Below are 20,391 nucleotides of genomic sequence, written 5' to 3'. Positions count from 1 at the left end.
GGGGGGGTACAGTTCTGCGAGGTAAGGAACGGTTGAATACAAAATCTTTGATATTTTCAAAATAAAGTTTTAGAAATATTAAGTCTCATCAGATGGAAGTAATGGGAATCGTATCCCGTCCCTTGATCAGTATTGAAACAAAAGTAGGGGTTCAGTTCTTTGAGGTCAGGAAGTTGTAACTCATAGAATTTGTTTGTCAACAGTAGAGTCGTGCCTGCATGGTTTTCAATTTTTCTACAAATGCAAAGTACCAAATTCTAAGCAGAAAAAGCCCAATCGTCCGTATAAGCTATATCACATATACTCACTAACTTATTTTGACGTCACTCTTATTAGACGCAATATTGTGCGTTACGTTTTTTATGATACGGAAGTATGAACAGTAAAATCGTGTACACATATTATTATAGTGCCACATATTTCAGGAACTGGTAGCTAATTTCAACTTCCATAACTACGACAATCTTAAACATACGAGTAAGAAGTATGATCCTCGGGGCCATGCCATAGAGTCAAAGGCACAGGATGTTGTCAATTTACTCTTTAGTGCGTACAATGGTGACGTCACTGCCATGAGAAGGTAAAGTATGACCGACTGTGTTTCGTGTATTTGTTTTTTGCCCTCTTTCATGTGACAATGAAATTATCTCACTGATAAAATAAAATACTCATCAAATGAGAAATTGAATGATACTACTAGTATTCCATATATTTAGATTCCAATCTTGAAACAAAACCTCGTCACCGAGTGAATAAGCCGATGAGGTCATTTAACTTCGAACCATTTGCCCTGCACACCGTGGGTTTGATTGCCATCGGAGACTTCTGATTCTTTCGGATGATGCTGGTTTTACCTAAGTGTTCCCTCTTGCCGTAGATAAAGTACGGAGGGGTAGTCGGTGGTCTACATTCTTTTGTTAAGCTGGAAAGTCACCAAATGATCTATTTTAGCGCCTGTGAGATTTCAAACCGATTCAATCACGAATCAGCATTGATTAAAGATATTCAAAAAAGTTATTTTCTGTTGCAGGATAATACATGTGTATATAGCTATCTTTTTCTCTGTGTATCACGTGAATAGTAAAAACTTTACAAATTGTTTAATCTGTTCTAGATATGCTTTACTTGGCATGGACATGTCATTAGCCGATTATGATGGAAGGACAGCACTGCATCTTGCCGCCGCTGAGGGCCACGAGTCCATTGTAAGATTTTTACTCGAGAAATGTGATGTTAACAGCCATCTGAAAGACAGGTACAAATCTTCCCTTTACTTAATTTTCTGTTTACGTTTTTCCAAATAAGTAATGTTAGGGTTACTCTCAAGTAATCCATGCACCCTATATACATGTATGTTTCCAGTTGTTAAGGTGTTCACATGCAGTTTTTTATTAAAATATTTCAAATTCTTCAACGGAGGAGGGCTGAGGCATGGTTACAAGTGACTAGTGGGTTATAAAGGAGTGACAACGGCAACAAGTGGTATTACTGGACAGTCTCCTGAAACGGACTTTGCCTTCTTCACACCTCCATCGCCTATTACATGCTATCTTCATCGCAACTTTCCGGCTTTATACATCAAACTTCGGATTATAATTTAATCATTACATTAATTATTATTGGCGAGGTCTGCCAAAATGTAGAAATATCTACTGTTTCATTATTCGATCCCGTTTTTTTTTTCAGATGGAACTTCACAGCTTACGATGACGCAAAAAGATTCAAACATGATGATGTGGCAAAGATTCTTTTAGAATATATGAAGAACCATCCACCAAAAGACGGAGAATTTAAAATAGAAGATATCAACGAAAAGTTGAAAAATCTTCACTGTATTGATTGATGAAATAAGAAACACTTTTGACGCAAAAGATGCCTAAATATAACCCATTTCTTTTTGTCGTGAGAGGGGCTGACTTGGGCAAATAAGCCAATACTTTTTCTTTGTTTGTGCGGATGTCCAAAGTTTTCTTTGTATGAGTCAAGCAACCTGTTTTCAAGATTATGTACATGTAACGTTCGTATTTTGTGCCCATCATTTTCTTGAACAAAACATTGTGATAAAATGTGTAAATACATGTATACGAATCATCCGTTTAAAAACTGTTACATGGGACACTATTGTCATAAAGATCGTTTGCAGACGACCGACTTAATTGTACAGAATGATTCGTTTAACAACCTTGCCATAGAATAATATCACTGTCACATCATTGTATAAAACGCATATTTACCGACGCATATGAATATTCACCCTTAATGTCTTAAATAGGCTTGTCCATGTGTTCTATCTGGACTAAACCATTATCATTTATAGGGAAATTTTCATATTAAAACTGAATAGCGAACTGTGCAGCGCAAGAGCAGACGACATGGATGTTTTCCTCCATTCGTTTGTATTAGGTTTTAATAATATTAGCGTACGTTTGTAACATTGCTTTTCATTGGACAACTGCTACATCTTTATCATCCATATACATGGCTTAATCAGTTTTTTTATTTGAATCAGTGCAGCATAATCAATAAGTAATTACTAATATTATAAACTGATTAATGATTATATTGTTTATGGATTATATTGTTGACAGGTTGTATTGTTGATAGGTTATACATGTATATCTGGTTGTCTAATTACATCAACCTTGTGGTAATACTCATGAATATGGGGTTATTATACCGGTAGCTGGCCCTTCAATTTTTTCGGGGTTAAACTTTTTTAAAAACTATTTTACAAATTTTTTTTAAAAATATATTTAAATATTTTTATTACATTTTTTATCCTGACATATTTTTAAAAACCCTTTAAAATTTGTTATTATTTTTTTTTTTATTTATATTTAAAAATTACTGGTGTCATTCAAATTAAAATTTGGGTTTAAATTTTTTTACTTTTTTTTTTTTCTGGGGTTTTGATAGTGGGTTTTCCCGTGTGAAGCTTATTTTGAAAATTCCCCTTTTGTCCCCTGTCTTTTAATAAAAAAGGTAAAAAAATAGTTTTTATATAAGTAAAAAAAGGGGCGTAGGGCTCGAAGCACGGGTTTTTTTGTTGGGTGAAGACATTACTTAACTTTAAATGGCCCAAGTATCCCATGGTAATTTAGCGTTTTCATTTCGGCCCTCGATGAAACCCCGGGGACGTTTAGAGATGGCTCATTTTAAGTTAAGTTGCAAAACACCATTTCATCTTGAATAATTGTCCTAAAATATCGTGTATCGGTCTTGTTTTGGGGTCGTGAACTTTGAGGTTATTTATAAAGGAAATAGACATTTAATCTACATAAAGCAAGCGACTCCCGGGACAGGGCTAAGTTTGACTTGAGAGTCTTGATTAATAGAACTGTTGTAGAAATCTACAAATTGGTACTAAATCTCTAGTCTATGCAGTTTCAGACAATAAGACTTAAATTTATGAGTTTGAAAACCTATTTAAGTCTACATAAATCAAGTGACCCAGAGGCAGGCCAATATTGACCCTAGGAGAGTGAGTAAAAATTAATATCAGTTTATGAAGATCCATAAAGAAATGCTACAGCTAATTATCTTAGCTTTTGGCATTACACTGGCTTAAATGTTTTTGCGTCGGACGCGCCCTCAGGCGCGTTCAGAGCTAAGTCATCTACAATTGGGATTTCGTCGGCTACAATCGCGCAAAGTGTCCTCAACCGATTAACAGCCCAAGAAATAGTACATGAATTTGATCATTTAAAACTCCCATACTTTGTCGGAATATCTTAAAATCTTCCATATTTAGCCTTTTCAATTTCAAATTAAGTTAGAATATGAACGTATATGATTGATAAAAACGTTGTAGTCCCGTAGTATAAATGCACAATATGCAAATTACTGCCGAAACGATTTACCGCTGTCGTAAAAGTAGGACAGCAAATTATACTATAATAAAGGTGTAAGCTCTGAGTTCCAAGAAATTATTAGTAGGAAATAAATATTTCTACATTATACAAAACATTATTATTAACAAAACAAAAGTTTTTCGTGACTCTAGAATAACTCGCGCATTAATAAAAGAAGAACTATTTTCGTGACTCATACCGCGGGTTTAGCTGAATATTCAGCAGTTATTAATAAATTAGATACAGTACAATGGTTCACAGGCAATCGGTGCGTGGCTTGGATAGTATACATGTACATGACCACGCCCACTTATTTTTTATAAATATTTTTTTTTCACTAATAAAATATTTTTTCATTCAAAATGTTTTAAAATATCTTATTTTCAATAAATCAACAAAGGAAATTTGTTTTTAAAAATTTCATCCATATATACTTATATATTTATATAGTAAAGGTAGAAAGGTTCGCCAGCGGACCTACCACCAGGCCTTATGTTACAGTTTGTTCGCCAGTTTCGACGAACTTTTTACATTATGCGGTCAAACTACAAAATAGACCAGATAAAGAAAAATATTATTGTTGATTTAGTATGATATTAGTCTTAATTTGAAAGTCGCTAAATATTAAGTAAAAGTTTATTTAACTTATTTGCTGCCGAGCTTTTTTTCATTGGTCGAATTTCACCAGTTCCGAAGCACTTTCATCGGTTACGGCGGATATCGTTTTTTTACTCTTCCGTAGGAATACGTAAAGAGTCCCTTCACGGGAAACTTCTAGTGTCACAGTTATACTGCCACACTCCACATAAAGTAATTAAGATCATATATTTTGCATCATGTTTTAAATTAAAATTGAAAACAGCGTCATAAAAGGATACCACCATTTTAAGATAAGTCCTCCAATGCAATACGACCTAAAAGTAGATCTAGAATATACAAATGTACATGATAACAAGAAACATGGCAATGCCACGAAACCAGGTTTTCAATTAACACCATTGTAGATAAATATGTTGTAGTTGAAATACAAATACAAGCAACAAACAATGTAACTATGTGCAATGTAAATCATGATTAATGAATTTTCTATTTTTAGTAACTGTAACCTTGACCCTAGGAGGCCAAAAAGCCATCCCAAATGAGGTCTTCATAAAAACTTGCTTTACCACAAATTTCATAAAAATATCTTATTCCAAACAAGTTATTGACCGGAAACCTATTTTCTATTTTTAGTAACAGTGACCTGACTGGAAACAGATTTTCTATTTTTAGCAACAATGACCTTGACCTTGACTCTACAGGACCCAAAAGCAGGCAGATGAGCTGGCAGGCATGCAACAACCTAGATAGTTTCTGTTTTATAACTAAATAAAGTTTGTTGTGATTAATAGGATATATTACACTAATAATTAAATTTTATGGAAAAACAAAGGGCCATAATAAGGTAAAAGGTAAAACTTATCCAATCATAAAACCCTGACAATACACAGCAGGGCACTTGAAGATAAAGCTAATCTGTGAAAATTTGAACAAAATCCATTGAGAAATGTAGAAGAAGTTGGGCAACAGAAGAAATTGTTCACTATATATATATATATACTCTATATAAGGGAAAAAAACAAAGGGCCATAATTAGGTAAAAATGATCCAATCACAAAAACCCAACAATATGCATCAGGGCACTAGATGACAAAGCTTCTGTGAAAGTTTGAACAAAATCCCTTGAGAAATGTAGGAGTTGGCACAGAAGAAATTGTTCACTATATATTCTGTATAAGAAAAAAAACAAAGGGCCATAATTAGGTAAACAAGATTGCATTTGAGAAAAATGCTATGCCACCGCATGGTTCAAATTTCATAGCTGTACATTAAAGGACAAGAAAGTAGGTCACATCATCAAAATCTAGGTCAAAGTTCAATTTTACAACTAAAACTGTGCACATGGTCAAAATGTCATTGCTGTACATCAAAGGACAAGAAAGTAGGTCACTGTCCCCTTGGGCAAGGCATAATGTTGACCCAAGGGTTTAATAACAATCTTGATACAAGTCTTACAAACAACATTTCAAGTCAAATATCTAAGCTATAGCTTTCTCCCATTCAGAAAACATTTGTTTTATTTTCTGTTTTTACTATGTGTACATAATGAGAATCACTGCCCCCGGGCAGGGCCAATTTTTGACATTTGAACAACTTTGGCCGAGGACCTATAGATGATATTATATATCCAACATCAAAGCTCTATGCCTTGAACCTTCAGACAAATTTTTTTTTCACTATATGTACATAATGAAAATCAATGACCCCCGAGGCGGAACCAATTTTGACCCCAGGGCTATAATTTGAACAATCTTGCTAGAGGTTCACTACACAATGTTTCATGCAAAATATCTTAACTCTATCCTTTGTAAATTTAGAGAAGATGACTTTTTTAAGTTTTTACTATATACATATAAGATAAACCTATGGCCCCCAGGGGCGGGGCTAATTTTGACACATGCAAGAGGCAAAATTTGAACAACTTTGGTAACGTACCTTTAGATGATATTATTTAACAAATATTAAAGCTCTAAGCCTTGTACCTTCAGACAATAAGATATTTTTATTTTTTACTATATGTATATATTGAAATCAATGACCCCCATGGCGGGGGCAATTTTGACCCCAGGGCTATAATTTGAACAATCTTGCTAGAGGTTTACAACACAATGATTCATGCAAAATATCTAACCTCTAGCATTTGTCAATGGCTAGAAGATTTTTTTAAGTTTTTACTATATACATATAAGGAAAACCAATGACCACTGGGGCGGGGCCGACTTTGACCACAGGGCTATAATTTTAACAATCTGGGTAGAAGTCTACCAGACAATGCCTTATGCAAAATATCTAAGCTCTAGGCCTTTTGGGTTTTTACAAGAAGGTATTTTAAGTTTTTACTATATGTACATAGTGAAAATCAATGACCCCCGGGGCGGGGCCAATTTTGACCCCAGGGCTATAATTTGAACAATCTTGTTAGAGGTCTACCAGACAATGCCTTATGCAAAATATCTAAGCTCTAGGCCTTTTGGGTCTTTACAAGAAGATTTTTTAAATTTATCCTTATAATTCCTTTTGGTTGCCATGGCAACCAGATTTCTGCATGGAATGAAATTCTTTGAACAAAACTTTGGAAGCCCTTCACCCAGAGAACAATCCTGCCAAGTTTGGTTGAAATTGGACTAGTGGTTTTCCACAAGAAGATTTTTTAAGTTCACTATATAATCTATATAACACACACACACACACACACAAACACACACACAGGTGAATCGTTATATGCCATCGCATCGCAGATGCTGCGGTGGCATAAAAATTATCCAATCACAAAACCCCAACAGTATGCCTCAGGACACTTGATGACAAAGCTTCTGTGAAAGTTTGAACAAAATCCTTTGAGAAATGTAGGAGGAGTTGCGCACAGAAGAAATTGTTCACTATATATTCTGTATAAGAAAAAAAAACAAAGGGTCATAATTAGGTCAAAAATTATCCAATCACAAAACCCCAACAGTATGCATCAGGACACTTGATGACAAAGCTTCTGTGAAAGTTTGAACAAAATCCTTTGAGAAATTTAGGAGAAGTTGCGCACAGAAGAAAGTGTTCACTATATATTCTATATAGGGGGGGAAAACAAAGGGCCATAATTAGGTCAAATGTTATCCAATCACAAAACCCTGACAATATGCAATAGGGCACATGATGACAAAGCTTCTGTGAAAGTTTGGTCAAAATTCGTTGAGAAATGTAGGAGGAGTTGCGCACAGAAGAAATTGTTTACGACCGCCCGCCCGCCGACATACCTCAATCTAATAACCAGATTTTTCCTTCAGAAAACCTGGTTAAAAATGCAGCCTTAGTATGGATTCCACCTTTGGATAACTTTCCACTTGAAATGAGAGAAATTGTCACTGACAGCAAACGGTATCTGAGGTTGTCTGATGTTGCAGGCTTGCCTATTGGCCATGTTCCAAGAGGACTTGCATGTGCATTTCGAAAAATATTAGAATCAGATGGGACAATCACTGCCACAGCCACTGGAGAGCCTTGCCCAAGCTTCCCTCCATGGCCAGCACCAGATGCAACTGGAGGGGGTGCAGTCATACCTTGTGACTATAAAATTCATACTAATGAACAAAAATATTTTGAGTTATTAACAGATGCCCTAAATCTTATGCCTGAGAAGGAGGCAATGAACATCAATTTGATAAATAACAATTAAGAAATGCTCACAAAGGATGTTTTTTATTTTGAAATACAAAAGAGCAACTTTTCAATTTTATTGTTCTAGTGAATCTATGTGTGTCATTTGTTAAATTTTATCAGTTTATGGCAAGTAAATGCATATATATATAGAGACAAACTACAAAGTTTTACAATAACACATTATTTATGTTAATAAATTTTAAAACTATAGCAAAGTGTCTGTCATACATGATAATCAGAAGTTATGTTGTGCCAATAATGGCATGGCTTTTATAATTGCAAAAATCCTGCATTCATTATGTAACACAAATATGGCAGAAAAATTCATCAGTTTCTAATGTCAAAGCAGCATGGTCAAAATCATGATCTTTAGGTATGCATGATACATGTATCCAGCTGTCACAAATATCACATTGGACCCAACCATCTGGATCCTCTGTAAGTTTTTTACAAACCAAACAGTGATCTGATTTAGAACCTGCAGTAAAGGATAGAGCCTTCTTTGCTTTAACCCTACTAACACAAGATTTCTTACTATAAGAAAGAGCTGCAGATTTACCTTTACCTTTAGCTGCAGCAGATTTACCTTTACTTTTACCTTCAGCAACTTTTTTTCTTTTACCTGAGATTTAACTTTTTCTTTCATGTATCTTTTTTTAGCTGCCAGTTCTTTTCTAGCAAATAGTCTAGTAGCATTTAGTTGCTTTAAAGCAGATGTTCTAATACTCTCTGCTGAAGTTAAGCAATCGGGCAAAGTGTCAGAAGTTGATATTCTTTTTTTACATTACTACATGATGGGAATACTAGTGCTTCCATAACAGATGATGAAACTGTATCATGAACTCCTGAGCCACACTGTGGTGTTATAGGAGTAGTATTAGTATTAGTAATACATGTACTTACACCAGAACTGGCAGCATTTACATTACTACTTACATCAGAACTGGTAGAATTTACATTACTACATGTACTTAAATCAGAACTGTCAGAATTTACATTACATGTACTCACACTGTGAGGTATAGATATAGTGTTAGACAAATTAAAAGCAACATCAGCAAGCAGAGATAATGGAGACTGTAGTTCTGTTGCATTTAACAAACTAGTACCAGATATATCTCCTGACAAAGAGTTGGGTGTTACATTAACAAAACTAGTACCTGGTAAAGCTGACTCAGGGGTGGCATGACCAGTAGTAGTAACTGTTAAAAGGGACATATTTTCTGCTGACATAGAATGGGGTGTAACATTAATACAGCTGGTACCTGGTAAAACGGACACAGGGTTGGCTAAAGAAGTAACTGGTGTTACATTTACAGCAGACATAGGACTGACCACATGACTAGTTAATGAATTGTTATTGCAATCAAATGGAGCATGCTCTTTCTCAGATGATAATGACTGAAAAGTCATTGCAGGCTTAAGGAGACTTTCAGAGATTTTTGATCGGTCAATTGGAAAAATACATGTTGACTTAAAACTATTAACTACAGTAAGTGGTTTATAAAAATTTAAAAATGCCTCTTGAAGTTTTGCTGCAAAATTTTTCTTCCCAATGCTCTTATCTGGGTTTTCTTTTGTATTTCTAACAATTTGGTACCACGATTTTTCAAAGGCCCAAATAGACCATTATCTAAGGGTTGTAAGAAGTGAGTTGCAGTTGGTACAAGTCTGTATAGTTCTATCCCTTTCTCTCTGGCGAAGGTAAAAACATCCAAATCAATGTGACTGCTCACACTATCAATGAGTAAAATTACTGGTCTGTTTGGACATGCATACTTATCAAAATGTTGGAGGAACTTGAAAAATGTCTTGGCATTCATCCATCCTTTGTCAGTATACTCTATGACTGTACCTTTCCTGCTGTTAATCAAAGGATCATATGCTGTAGGCTGAGGACTAGGGTATACCAAAAATGGTGGGATGATATCACCCTCAGCATTACCACAAAACATGGCAGTCAACCTCTTCTTACTGTTCCCACTCAAATGTGGCAAGTTCCTAGGGTATTCTGACTTTGTTGGCCCAATCACAGATCCAGCCTTACTCCCCATAGAAAACCCTGACTCATCTGCATTGTAGACTCTGTTTGGTTTGTCCAGCAGATGAAGCTGAGATACAAACTTGTAATAATTAGAGAACCACTTATCAAGTTCTGTAGAGGTAACTTTGGCCCTTGAACTTTCCAAAGATGACTCCTTTCTTATCTCAACTAAATGAGCATTACGTGCCATAAAACTGTAAAATCATGTATAACTTGGGCGATCATTTTTAAAGTTATTCTTCCTTTTGTCTTTCTTTAAAATACCACAAACAAATTCTAAAAAGTCTGCCACACCTAAACCCATCCCTCTTCTGGACATCTCAGCCAACCACTTAGCCATTTCCTCTTCCTCTTTTGCACTAAAAACAGGTCTTGGGCCATTTCTACTCTCTTACGAAACATCACCAGCAATCCTACGCCTCAAAAACTTTTCAGATAAGTTGTTTTTCTTGGCAGCTTTCAGAACTGACATCCCATTTAAAACCTTTTTCATGGCAAACTTTATTCTTTCTGTTTTACCTGGAGATTTCCTAAAACCTTTCTTGTATTTTAAAGTTATTTTGTTTGCTTTACTCTGGACTGGACTGGCAATATTAGCATTTTTTCTGGCTGATTTGCAAGGTGTCCTACAAGATCCCAAGTCACTGGTCTTCTTAATTCTGGCCATTACTCCTGTTAGAAAGACACATATTTAAGTTTAAACATTTCTGCATTCAGGCAAGCAACATAAAATGTAATTATCTTAGATCAATGTTCAGTGTTTTTTATTATTATTTCACAATATAACTTGAAGAACAACATAATACAATGACTAGATGTATTTTCATCATCATGTAATATAATGAACATAATCATTTCATGTCACACCACCATTACATCAGCCAAATCATGCTTACAAGTTGTGATTGGCATTGTATATACTTCATATTGCATGGAGAAATATGTAAGCATGACCCATGTAATCAAATCAAATTGATAAAATAATTTAACAAGAAAAGCATTGATGCAAAGCATCAAAGGGCGTCCAAGCAAGAAATACAGAAAGTGAAGATGAACTAGTAGACATATGATGACAAGGTATTCTTATAAACTTTTCAATGGTTAATTGGTTTTTACCAGAATGAACGGACGAAAAACATTGTTCATTATGAACTTTGATTGGCATGCTAGAGATTAGAATATTACTTGTTATTTCTTTATGGTCGTGATTATTAATAGCAACGGATATACATGTATACAATCATTTATAATCCATATGTGTAACGCATGATCAACACCACACTTGTGGAATTGTCTCTTATTATGTTATCGCTATTAGCGAAGACCCCTTCTTAAGGTATCTGTTCACACTTAGTAAAAATATGACACTAGTTATATGACCATGTTGATCATGTTGAGCATAATTGTTCATTATACAAAAATTGTAATATCTATTTTAATATAAAAAATACAGATTTTTTTATGAATATTGTTTTCCTCTCATTTTCGTGTTTTATGTGCTATTTTGATACTGAGTTTTCACGTTTACTACTCATTTTTTTATTAAAATTGTAAAATAAATTTTAAGAATTTAATTGTCATATTGACCGACGATTATAAGTCAAAACTGAACTGGAAATCAGTAAATTATGCTTTATCTTTCAATATATAATATTGCTTATTCCATGTATTCTTAAACCATGTACATGTACATTTGTATTTTTCTTTATCATTTGAATCAATTGAATAATTCATAAAATCTAATTTGTAACTTTGAATAATTCCTGGGCATCTTTACTAAACACGAATAACAAAATAAATAAAATATTTCAAAGTTGATAGTGTCATATTTATACCATAAAAATGTACCTTTTTCTCAATTATTGTACATATTTATTGTTTTTATCTCATATAGATAAAATGAAACATGCTATTGTTGTTGTTGTTGGTTTTTTTTTCGAATTGTATGTTTATGTATAATAATAATCAATAAATTTGAGAGTTGGTCTATGTTTATTAATTATTGTAACCAATCTAAGTGACAAACATTCATTTTGAAAAAAAAGCTTATTTATCTGTAAAATATCTGTTCTGTTCTGTAACGATATCAAACATCTACTCCAAAACCGGGAGAGACCGGACAATAAACGTGTGATACTATTCGCCGGTCACTAGTAAATCCCGGTCAAAATAGACCGAGAGAGACCGAGAATTACCGATAGGAGTAAATCCCTCTATAAATAGATTTTCGGAATGTTTAGGTCATCAACTCATCATTCTATTTTAACATACCATAATAACCCACTGTGTACTACAAAATGATAAATAAAAAAACCGAAGAGACGAAAAAGGTTATTTCATGCATTGCGAAATTATCTAGTTCGCTATTCATTTTACATATCGAGACATTTTTTTTTAATCAAGCACCCTCATACCGATCGGAATGATCGGATTTTATTATGACCGACTATAAGGCTCGAGAAGTTGATGTCGCCCTTTCACAAAATAAGGGCGCCGCGCTTCGGCGCGGACGCCAATAAAGGTTGTCCCCGTATGGGACCTCATGAAAAAAGTTGCAGGCAAATCCATCGGAACTGGCTAAATGTACGTCATATAATTTTGATCAAAGTTTCTTTTGAATAAAATGGGTGTAAATGTTTATATTTTGAGAATGTCTTGTGTAAATCTGATATAAAATCAGGACCATAAAAGAATTCTCGTTCTCTCCACGCATATCTGGTAACTTGCAATCAAGTTTTCAATTTGACATTTTCGGCCATTTTGTTTTTTCTGATGATACGACCCCTTCACATTTTAATGGGACATTTAACTAAATTAAAAAACGATTTTAATATACCTATGCCAGCAATTACTTTGGAAAATGTACAGGTTCAATGCTGTTTACTTTCACTATTGGATGACCTAATTTCTCGGAAGTTATATTCGGAATACTTCGGAACCGGTGAAACGTCGGAACTGGCGAACAGACTGTACCTCCCAGATCTTTGTTAATTGTCAACCAATTTTCACCAAATAAAGTGCAATCTACGCAGAAATGATTTCACTTTCGAAACATGTACAATATTAGACCAGTTGGTTCGACAAAAGATGGAATTTTAAAGCGAAAATGCACTTTTTGTCTAGATCGGCCATCGCTTGACCGAGCCGAAAGTAGACGATTTTGAACATAAATCGATCTTTTTTTAATAACAAACTAATGTCAGTGCATGCAAACAGTTGAAACAGAAAAGGCAGCTATAATACTATCGCTTACCGGTCCAAAGTTAATCCAAAACGTCTGTAGGTACGCACTTTCAGTAGTTATTTGCACTAACTAAAATTTCCCGACATTGTACATGTATACAAATCCTGATCCGGATATTCAAAGTACGTTGCTCGGTTCCCGCTGGTACCCATGAGGTTAGTCAATATTCAATGTGGCCATACCACGTGACTTTTCGGGTACGGAACACGCCGATTTTTCACCCGATTCAGGTATGTTTTTTATCCATTACTTATTTATTACTCAACCGATTTTGATCAGATAAGGCGCAGAGTACCCGTAATTATATCAGCTTTCCACGGTATATAAAAATTCTGAAAACCCCTGAATGGTTTTTGAGAACATTCGAGTACAGTTTTCTTCTCATAGCCGGGGCCGAGGGGAACGGTACACACTCATTTGTCATAGCAAGCGATTTCTAGCAAGTCATATGTTTTTTGTCACTATTTCATAGAAAAATACATGTTAAATCTGATATATTTACTATGTCCAATGTATCGAGTGAATGCAGTGATGTTTTAGCATATTTTCATAAAGTTATGTTGAAATGGTACGGAACACACTGTTATTTAAAAAGATACGGTACACACACAATTTCTGTCTTTGAAATAATTCTAAAATAAAATATATGAAAATTTAATTTAAATTATAATAATATGAGTGATTTTTTTTTCATAGTTATACATTTTATTAATTTAAACAAGAACCCTGGGACCTGTTTTGCAATGTATCATTATGCTTACTTCAAATGTTAATATGTATTTGTGCATTATATTTCAGGAGTAATTGTCCTACTAGTACTTAAAATCACCTAGGGTATGATAAACACTTCCTCCTGAAAAAAATAAAACAATGTCATGACCTAAATCGCTGAAAAATATCATTACTTGATAACATTATATATATTTATATTTTGTTAATAATAAGTAAGTCACTAGGTACAGATTTGCAGTATCATGGTCATGTTTAATTAAATCAAAACACAGAAGGCGCTGAATTTGTTTGGGTCTCAGAATGTCAGAAAGGTGAAGGTTATGAGATTACAAACCAATTTGTTTTTGTATAGTGCCACCAATGCTGTTTCCAGTGTTATAACTGTAGTAAATTGGCTACAATGCTTATTGCAACACTGATACCATTCAATGTTTATTTGGCTTGAAAAAAACAACAACAAAAACAAAAATAAATAAAAACATGAGTTGCCTTAAATGGGATTTGAGCTCAGGACATCTCTCTCTCTTTCTAAACGAGCGTGTTGGGGGACAGTAGTGGATTATCTTCCCTTGATAAAAACCGAGGTTAACCAAAGTATAAGTAGGTCCAAATATTTGGAATCCTTTGCTTTTATCGTTGAGTTTTATATAAGACAGGTTGATATGTCTTAATCAATTATTTACACATGCATCAACAAATATGTAAACCTTAAGGAAAAAATGTTTAATTTATGTCAACAGATTCTACATCCTATCGCAATATCTAATCTGAATATTACAAATGATCATAATTAGCCCTAATTAATTCAGTTTGCTACAAAGAAATAGGCGATAAAGTCCGAGTAATCCAATAGCTTAGGACCTATCTTTTTATAGGGAGTACTCAGGGGAGGTTATTCACTACTGTCCCTCGACCACGGGGAAGTTACACGATAACAGCCTGAAGAAACCATATCATTCTAAATTAGGGTTTGTAACCCTTATTTATTTCGTTTAACACTGGTGTAAATAATCATGGAGCTTAATATTGCATGTATATCTGTAAAGAATGACACAATATTTGAAACCTTTGACCAATCGGGAAGTACTTTTCTTTCCCTGAGAAGGCTTGAAAATTAATGCGCCTGTCATTTGACTATCTTTACGCAGTGATCTCCCCTTATATTTTTTTCGGCGTTAGAGTACTTATAAAGGTAAATAACCGCTTCCAGGAGTTCGGACTACTTTCTGATGTTGCAAATAAGCATATCAGAGTCTGAAATTTCGCTACAATTATTTGTTTGGTCTGACGACCCAAACAAATAAAAATGTAGTTGTCATGGCTTAAATTTTTTATGTTTAAAGGCATGAAGCTTTAAGAATAACTTTAAATTCAGGTAATATAGGTCATTTTTGGTTTGGTTTCACGGCTCACCAAAACTGACATGATCATGTGGCGACTTTCCAGTTTTACAAGTGCCCCTTTAGGTATATAGAAAGGTACGAACGGGCACCTGAGTAGAATGACCGACGTTCTTTACGGTAGTTAGAAAACTTTCTCACATAAAAAATCGAAACATCGAAGTCATAGGTGGTCTCGTACCTACTTCATGTAGTATATAAAACAGAACGCAGCCTCCATAGCATTTAATTTACAAAATGGGTATTATTAAAAATATCAAAAGTGTACTTGGAGTGCACTATCCTCGTAAGACATTGTTTAATCATTTTATTTTTAACACAAACACGCAAGCACACATATCCATGAAATCATGTTTTTCAAGCATCTTTAAATGAAAGTCCAAGATAGGCATAATTTCACCAAAATTTCTTACATGCATATGTAACAAGGTTACCTTATGTAAACTACGTTACGTTATATAACAGACCTTGTTCCCATATGGGTTCTTCAATTTATCCGGCTTTTTATTTTGATTGCACGTAAAACTGCGGAATATCTTTGTCCATATGTAGATAATTTGATAATTAAATACATGCAGTTAGTTTGGGACCCTGGCAGATGAATCATACCAAATATCATGTTGCAGAAAAATACTTTAAACTTTCCGTGATTTAAAAAATCCACTTTCATCAAAACCAGCGTTTTTTCTCAAAATTCTCCAGATTCGATCAACATTTAACTGCTTGTTTGTTTTTTTATATTCATACTCGGTTTAGACAGTCATTTATATATTCGAACAAAAAATTAAATGGAAGAATAATCGCACATAACAGATGTCCATGAATGTCATAATTTGTTTTATAATCCGAAAAAAATACATAATTATTTCACAGAAAAACAAAACAAACACAATTTTGAATGTTTTCCGTATCCCTCCCTAAAATATTAACATTTTATAGCCAAATATTAATTGTTTAACATTTAAAATCGAATTTTGCGCTTCGTACTCTCAAAGTGTTCTTTTATTTTTTTTAAGTAATCCTGTTTACATCAAACTGTAAGCATATATAATGATACATTGCAAAACAGATCCCAGGGTCCTCGTTTAAATTAATTAAATGTATAACTATGAAAACAAATCACTGACATTATAATTCAAATTAAATTTTCATATACTTTATTTTAGAATTATTTCAAAGACAGAAATTGTGTGTGTACCGTATCTTTTTAAATAACAGTGTGTTCCGTACCATTTCAACATAACTTTATGAAAATATGCTAAAACATCACTGCATTCACTCGATACATTGGACATAGTAAATATATCAGATTTAACATGTATTTTTCTATGAAATAGTGACAAAAAACATATGACTTGCTAGAAATCGCTTGTTATGACAAATGAGTGTGTACCGTTCCCCTCGGCCCCGGCTATGAGAAGAAAACTGTACTCGAATGTTCTCAAAAACCATTCAGGGGTTTTCAGAATTTTTATATACCGTGGAAAGCTGATATAATTACGGGTACTCTGCGCCTTATCTGATCAAAATCGGTTGAGTAATAAATAAGTTATGAATAAAAAACATACCTGAATCGGGTGAAAAATCGGCGTGTTCCGTACCCGAAAAGTCACGTGGTATGGCCACATTGATATTGAATCAAGGGGCATTATTCATATCAGTTCTGTTAAGGTCAATAAGGCAAAGCTACATGCTAAATATCTAAGCTCTCGACATTGCAGTTACAAAGACAATGAAATGCGTTTTTCTATTCAAGTCTAGCTATATAAATCAAGAATTTCCGAAGGCGGGGCCAATTTTGATCTCAGGATGCCAAAGCCTGTGTTCTGCACATCGTCTCATTATTAAGTAATATTTCTGGCAAAATGTTTTAAATTCTTTCTATCGGTTCAAAATATACAGGAAGGACACTAACTTTTGAAATTCATACATTATGACTTAGTGAGACCTTGACATAGGGCAGGTAAACCTGTGTTCTGCATATCGTCTCATTATGGTTAAAATGTCTGCCTAGTAGTTTCAATTTTCTTCCACCGGTTCAAAAGACACAGATTGGATACGAAATTGCTAACAGACAGACGAACGACCAGATGCAAAACAATATACGTCGGAATATTCTGCAAACGTTTGTATCTCTAGACAGATAGACATGTCTAACAGACAGACAAAGGCTTAATCACGCATTAGCAATATTATATCGCTCCGCCATTTCAAGAAGGGATTATATAAAACAAAACTAAAAATCAATAACAAATATAAAATATATAAACATGTATTTATTATGCGTGTTACAATCAAACCATGATATGCATGTTAGGCATTTAAACAATCGAGATTAATAATATCTGTCATATTTTGCGGTTCGGATCGGAATATCCGTCCCGAGGTGACCCGCCCATTGGGCGCTCACGAGGTTGCCGAGTTACCGCCCATGGGCGGGTGACCGAGGGACGGATATTCCGCTCCGAACCGCAAACATATGTCAGATATTTTTTCTTGCATATTCTACCATATTCCATATTTTAAATTCTTTATCTTTATTTTCAATGAAAATTTATATCATTACAACCGTAACTACTTTCATTCAACAGCGTATGAATTACAAAATCATTCATAACGGTAAAATGACGTCATCTTTATCGTGCCATTGTACAGCACGCGACTCATCTGGAACCCCCCATGCCAGATGAAATTTCCGGCATGGGTAAAACTAACGGAAACGCCAGTCTGATATGCAAGAAAATATCGTAAACATACTCTCTTGAATGTTGGAAAAGATAGAGCAAACAAAAATAATATTATTGTACATAATATATATAAAAGGCACTACAGAAATACACTCAGAAACAAATCGGAAATTTACATTAAATGGTACACAAATCACGAAAAAAATATATTTCAAGTACTTTCTTGTAAAAAAGCCTAACATCCCTTTAAAAAAGTAAAATAAACCTTAATAACAAACTAAAACTGACACTGAATGTGTTACATCATGAGATGTCTAAAAATGACTCATTATATAATTATGCTGTAATAATAGATGAGCAACAAAGAGAATAAATTCTCATTATAAATCTAATCTTGCTACTGAGATCATTTATAAAGTGTATTTTTATAGTGATTTTGTCTGAGAGTTGTGATGGGGATGCGGGTCACATGAAGTAATTCCTGTGTAAATGGTAGAGGAAAACCTAAGGTGCCACTTTGTTCATGAACACTTTATACTTTATAGGACAATGACCGGAGTATGTAAGCTAGCTAGCATACCCCTTGTCCCTGGCAGAATTCAGACCCACATCTGCGAGAAATAACAGAATCAATTTATATATTAATTCATCTACCCTACCTTTGAATAAATTGAATACACATATAAACATATCGGTTTATTAAGTGTGTTAACAATTTAGGAACCATTCAAATTACAGAACAAGAGCCCCGTTGAGATGGGGGCAATATACGGCCAATGGCAAACTTACAATAATCTATCACTGACCAAAAGAAGACAGCAAATTTATTGTTGTAAATGGCACCGATGATGACTTTTTCATTCTATTTCAAAGTGAAATTTACAATCATTGTTTGTTTTATGTAACAGATAACTTATTGGTACATGTAATAGAAGATATCTGAATTTTCACCTTTACTCTGACTGAACAAAAACAATTCTATCAAGTTTGGTGATATTGTTATACAAATATATTGATTTGCTGATAAAACCTGAACCGTGTTCAGTTTAACAGAAAATTTGGTTTAAAAGGGACTTAACTCTTTCAACATTAATTTGAGTGTTAATTAAAATCAAAAAGTACTGAGCACAAGTGCTGTCTGGTTATTATGACTTCATTTCTTTTACATAGCATTAATAACATTTATGCTTTTACATGTCAGTAATGACATTTGGTATTTTACATGGCAGTAATGACATTTGTTTGTACATTTGTTTTTACATGACAGTACTGACATTTGCTGACATTTTACAAGGCAGTAATGACATTTGTTGGTATTTACATGGCAGAAATGACATTTGCTGACATTTTACATGGCAGTAATGCCATTTGTTGGTACATTACATGGCAGTAATAACATTTGCTGACATTTTACATGGCAGTAATGACATTTGTTTGTATTTTACATTGCAGTAATAACATTTGTTGGTATTTTACATGGCAGTAATGACATTTGCTAACATTTTACATGGAAGAAATGAAATATTTGATAATATTTACATGACAGTAAGGACAAACATTATATCATGATATCTATATCCTACACCAAAAAGAAAATATCTAATAAAGTATTGTGAATCTAATTAATCTTGCTCCTATAATTTCATATCATGTAGCAATCTATGGCCTGGTATGCATCAGTAGTAGGGGTTTAGTACTTCAGCACAAGTACTTGCCACAATTTTTGCAATATCACTGGCAGTACTTGATTTTGATTAGTGCTGCATTACCAGAAGCTTTATTTTGGATGTAATTAAGTAGCAGTAGTAATAGTTTCATGTGTCCACAATTATATGCATAGACACACTTTTAAATGAAAAATACATATGAGCCACGTCACGACAAAACCAACATAATGGGTTTGCGACCAGCATGGATCCAGACCAGCCTGCGCATCCGCGCAGTCTGATCAGGATCCATGCTGATCGCTTACAAACCCTTTAACAATTAGAGAAACTAATAGCGAACAGCATGGATCCTGTTCAGACTGCGCGGATGCGTGGATCCATGCTGGTCTCAAACACATTATGTTGGTTTTGTCGTGACGCGGCTCATATAATAACATTGACAATATGATTTACAGTTGTAATACCATACATTTATCCACAAAATAAGCATTACTAGAAAAAATGAGTACAGTACC

At 34.1% G+C, this 20,391-nt stretch overlaps 2 protein-coding genes across 2 annotated transcripts; one reads left to right on the top strand and one right to left on the bottom strand.

The window, feature by feature from the left end:
* The first annotated feature begins 6 nt into the window (after nt 1-6).
* On the top strand, nt 7-2,172 carry LOC132743429 (glutaminase kidney isoform, mitochondrial-like). Its single transcript, XM_060731950.1, has 4 exons — nt 7-21; nt 426-580; nt 1,115-1,255; nt 1,687-2,172. The coding sequence occupies exons 2-4, from the start codon at nt 573-575 to the stop codon at nt 1,841-1,843; spliced, it is 306 nt and encodes a 101-aa protein (XP_060587933.1). The 5' UTR covers nt 7-21; nt 426-572; the 3' UTR covers nt 1,844-2,172.
* A 7,441-nt stretch (nt 2,173-9,613) lies between these two features.
* LOC132743431 (uncharacterized) lies at nt 9,614-13,113 on the bottom strand. The gene is made up of 2 exons (XM_060731952.1): nt 12,983-13,113; nt 9,614-10,818 (listed from the first exon to the last, which is right to left on the bottom strand). Exon 2 carries the CDS (start codon nt 10,334-10,336, stop codon nt 9,614-9,616), a length of 723 nt encoding a protein of 240 aa, XP_060587935.1. The 5' UTR covers nt 10,337-10,818; nt 12,983-13,113.
* Nucleotides 13,114-20,391: the final 7,278 nt, after the last annotated feature.

The sequence above is a fragment of the Ruditapes philippinarum genome, unplaced genomic scaffold, assembly GCF_026571515.1.
Source record: "Ruditapes philippinarum isolate M1 unplaced genomic scaffold, ASM2657151v2 ctg6684_1_1_1_1, whole genome shotgun sequence".
Lineage (NCBI taxonomy): Eukaryota > Metazoa > Mollusca > Bivalvia > Venerida > Veneridae > Ruditapes > Ruditapes philippinarum.
This window is presented reverse-complemented; position numbering and strand designations above follow the sequence as displayed.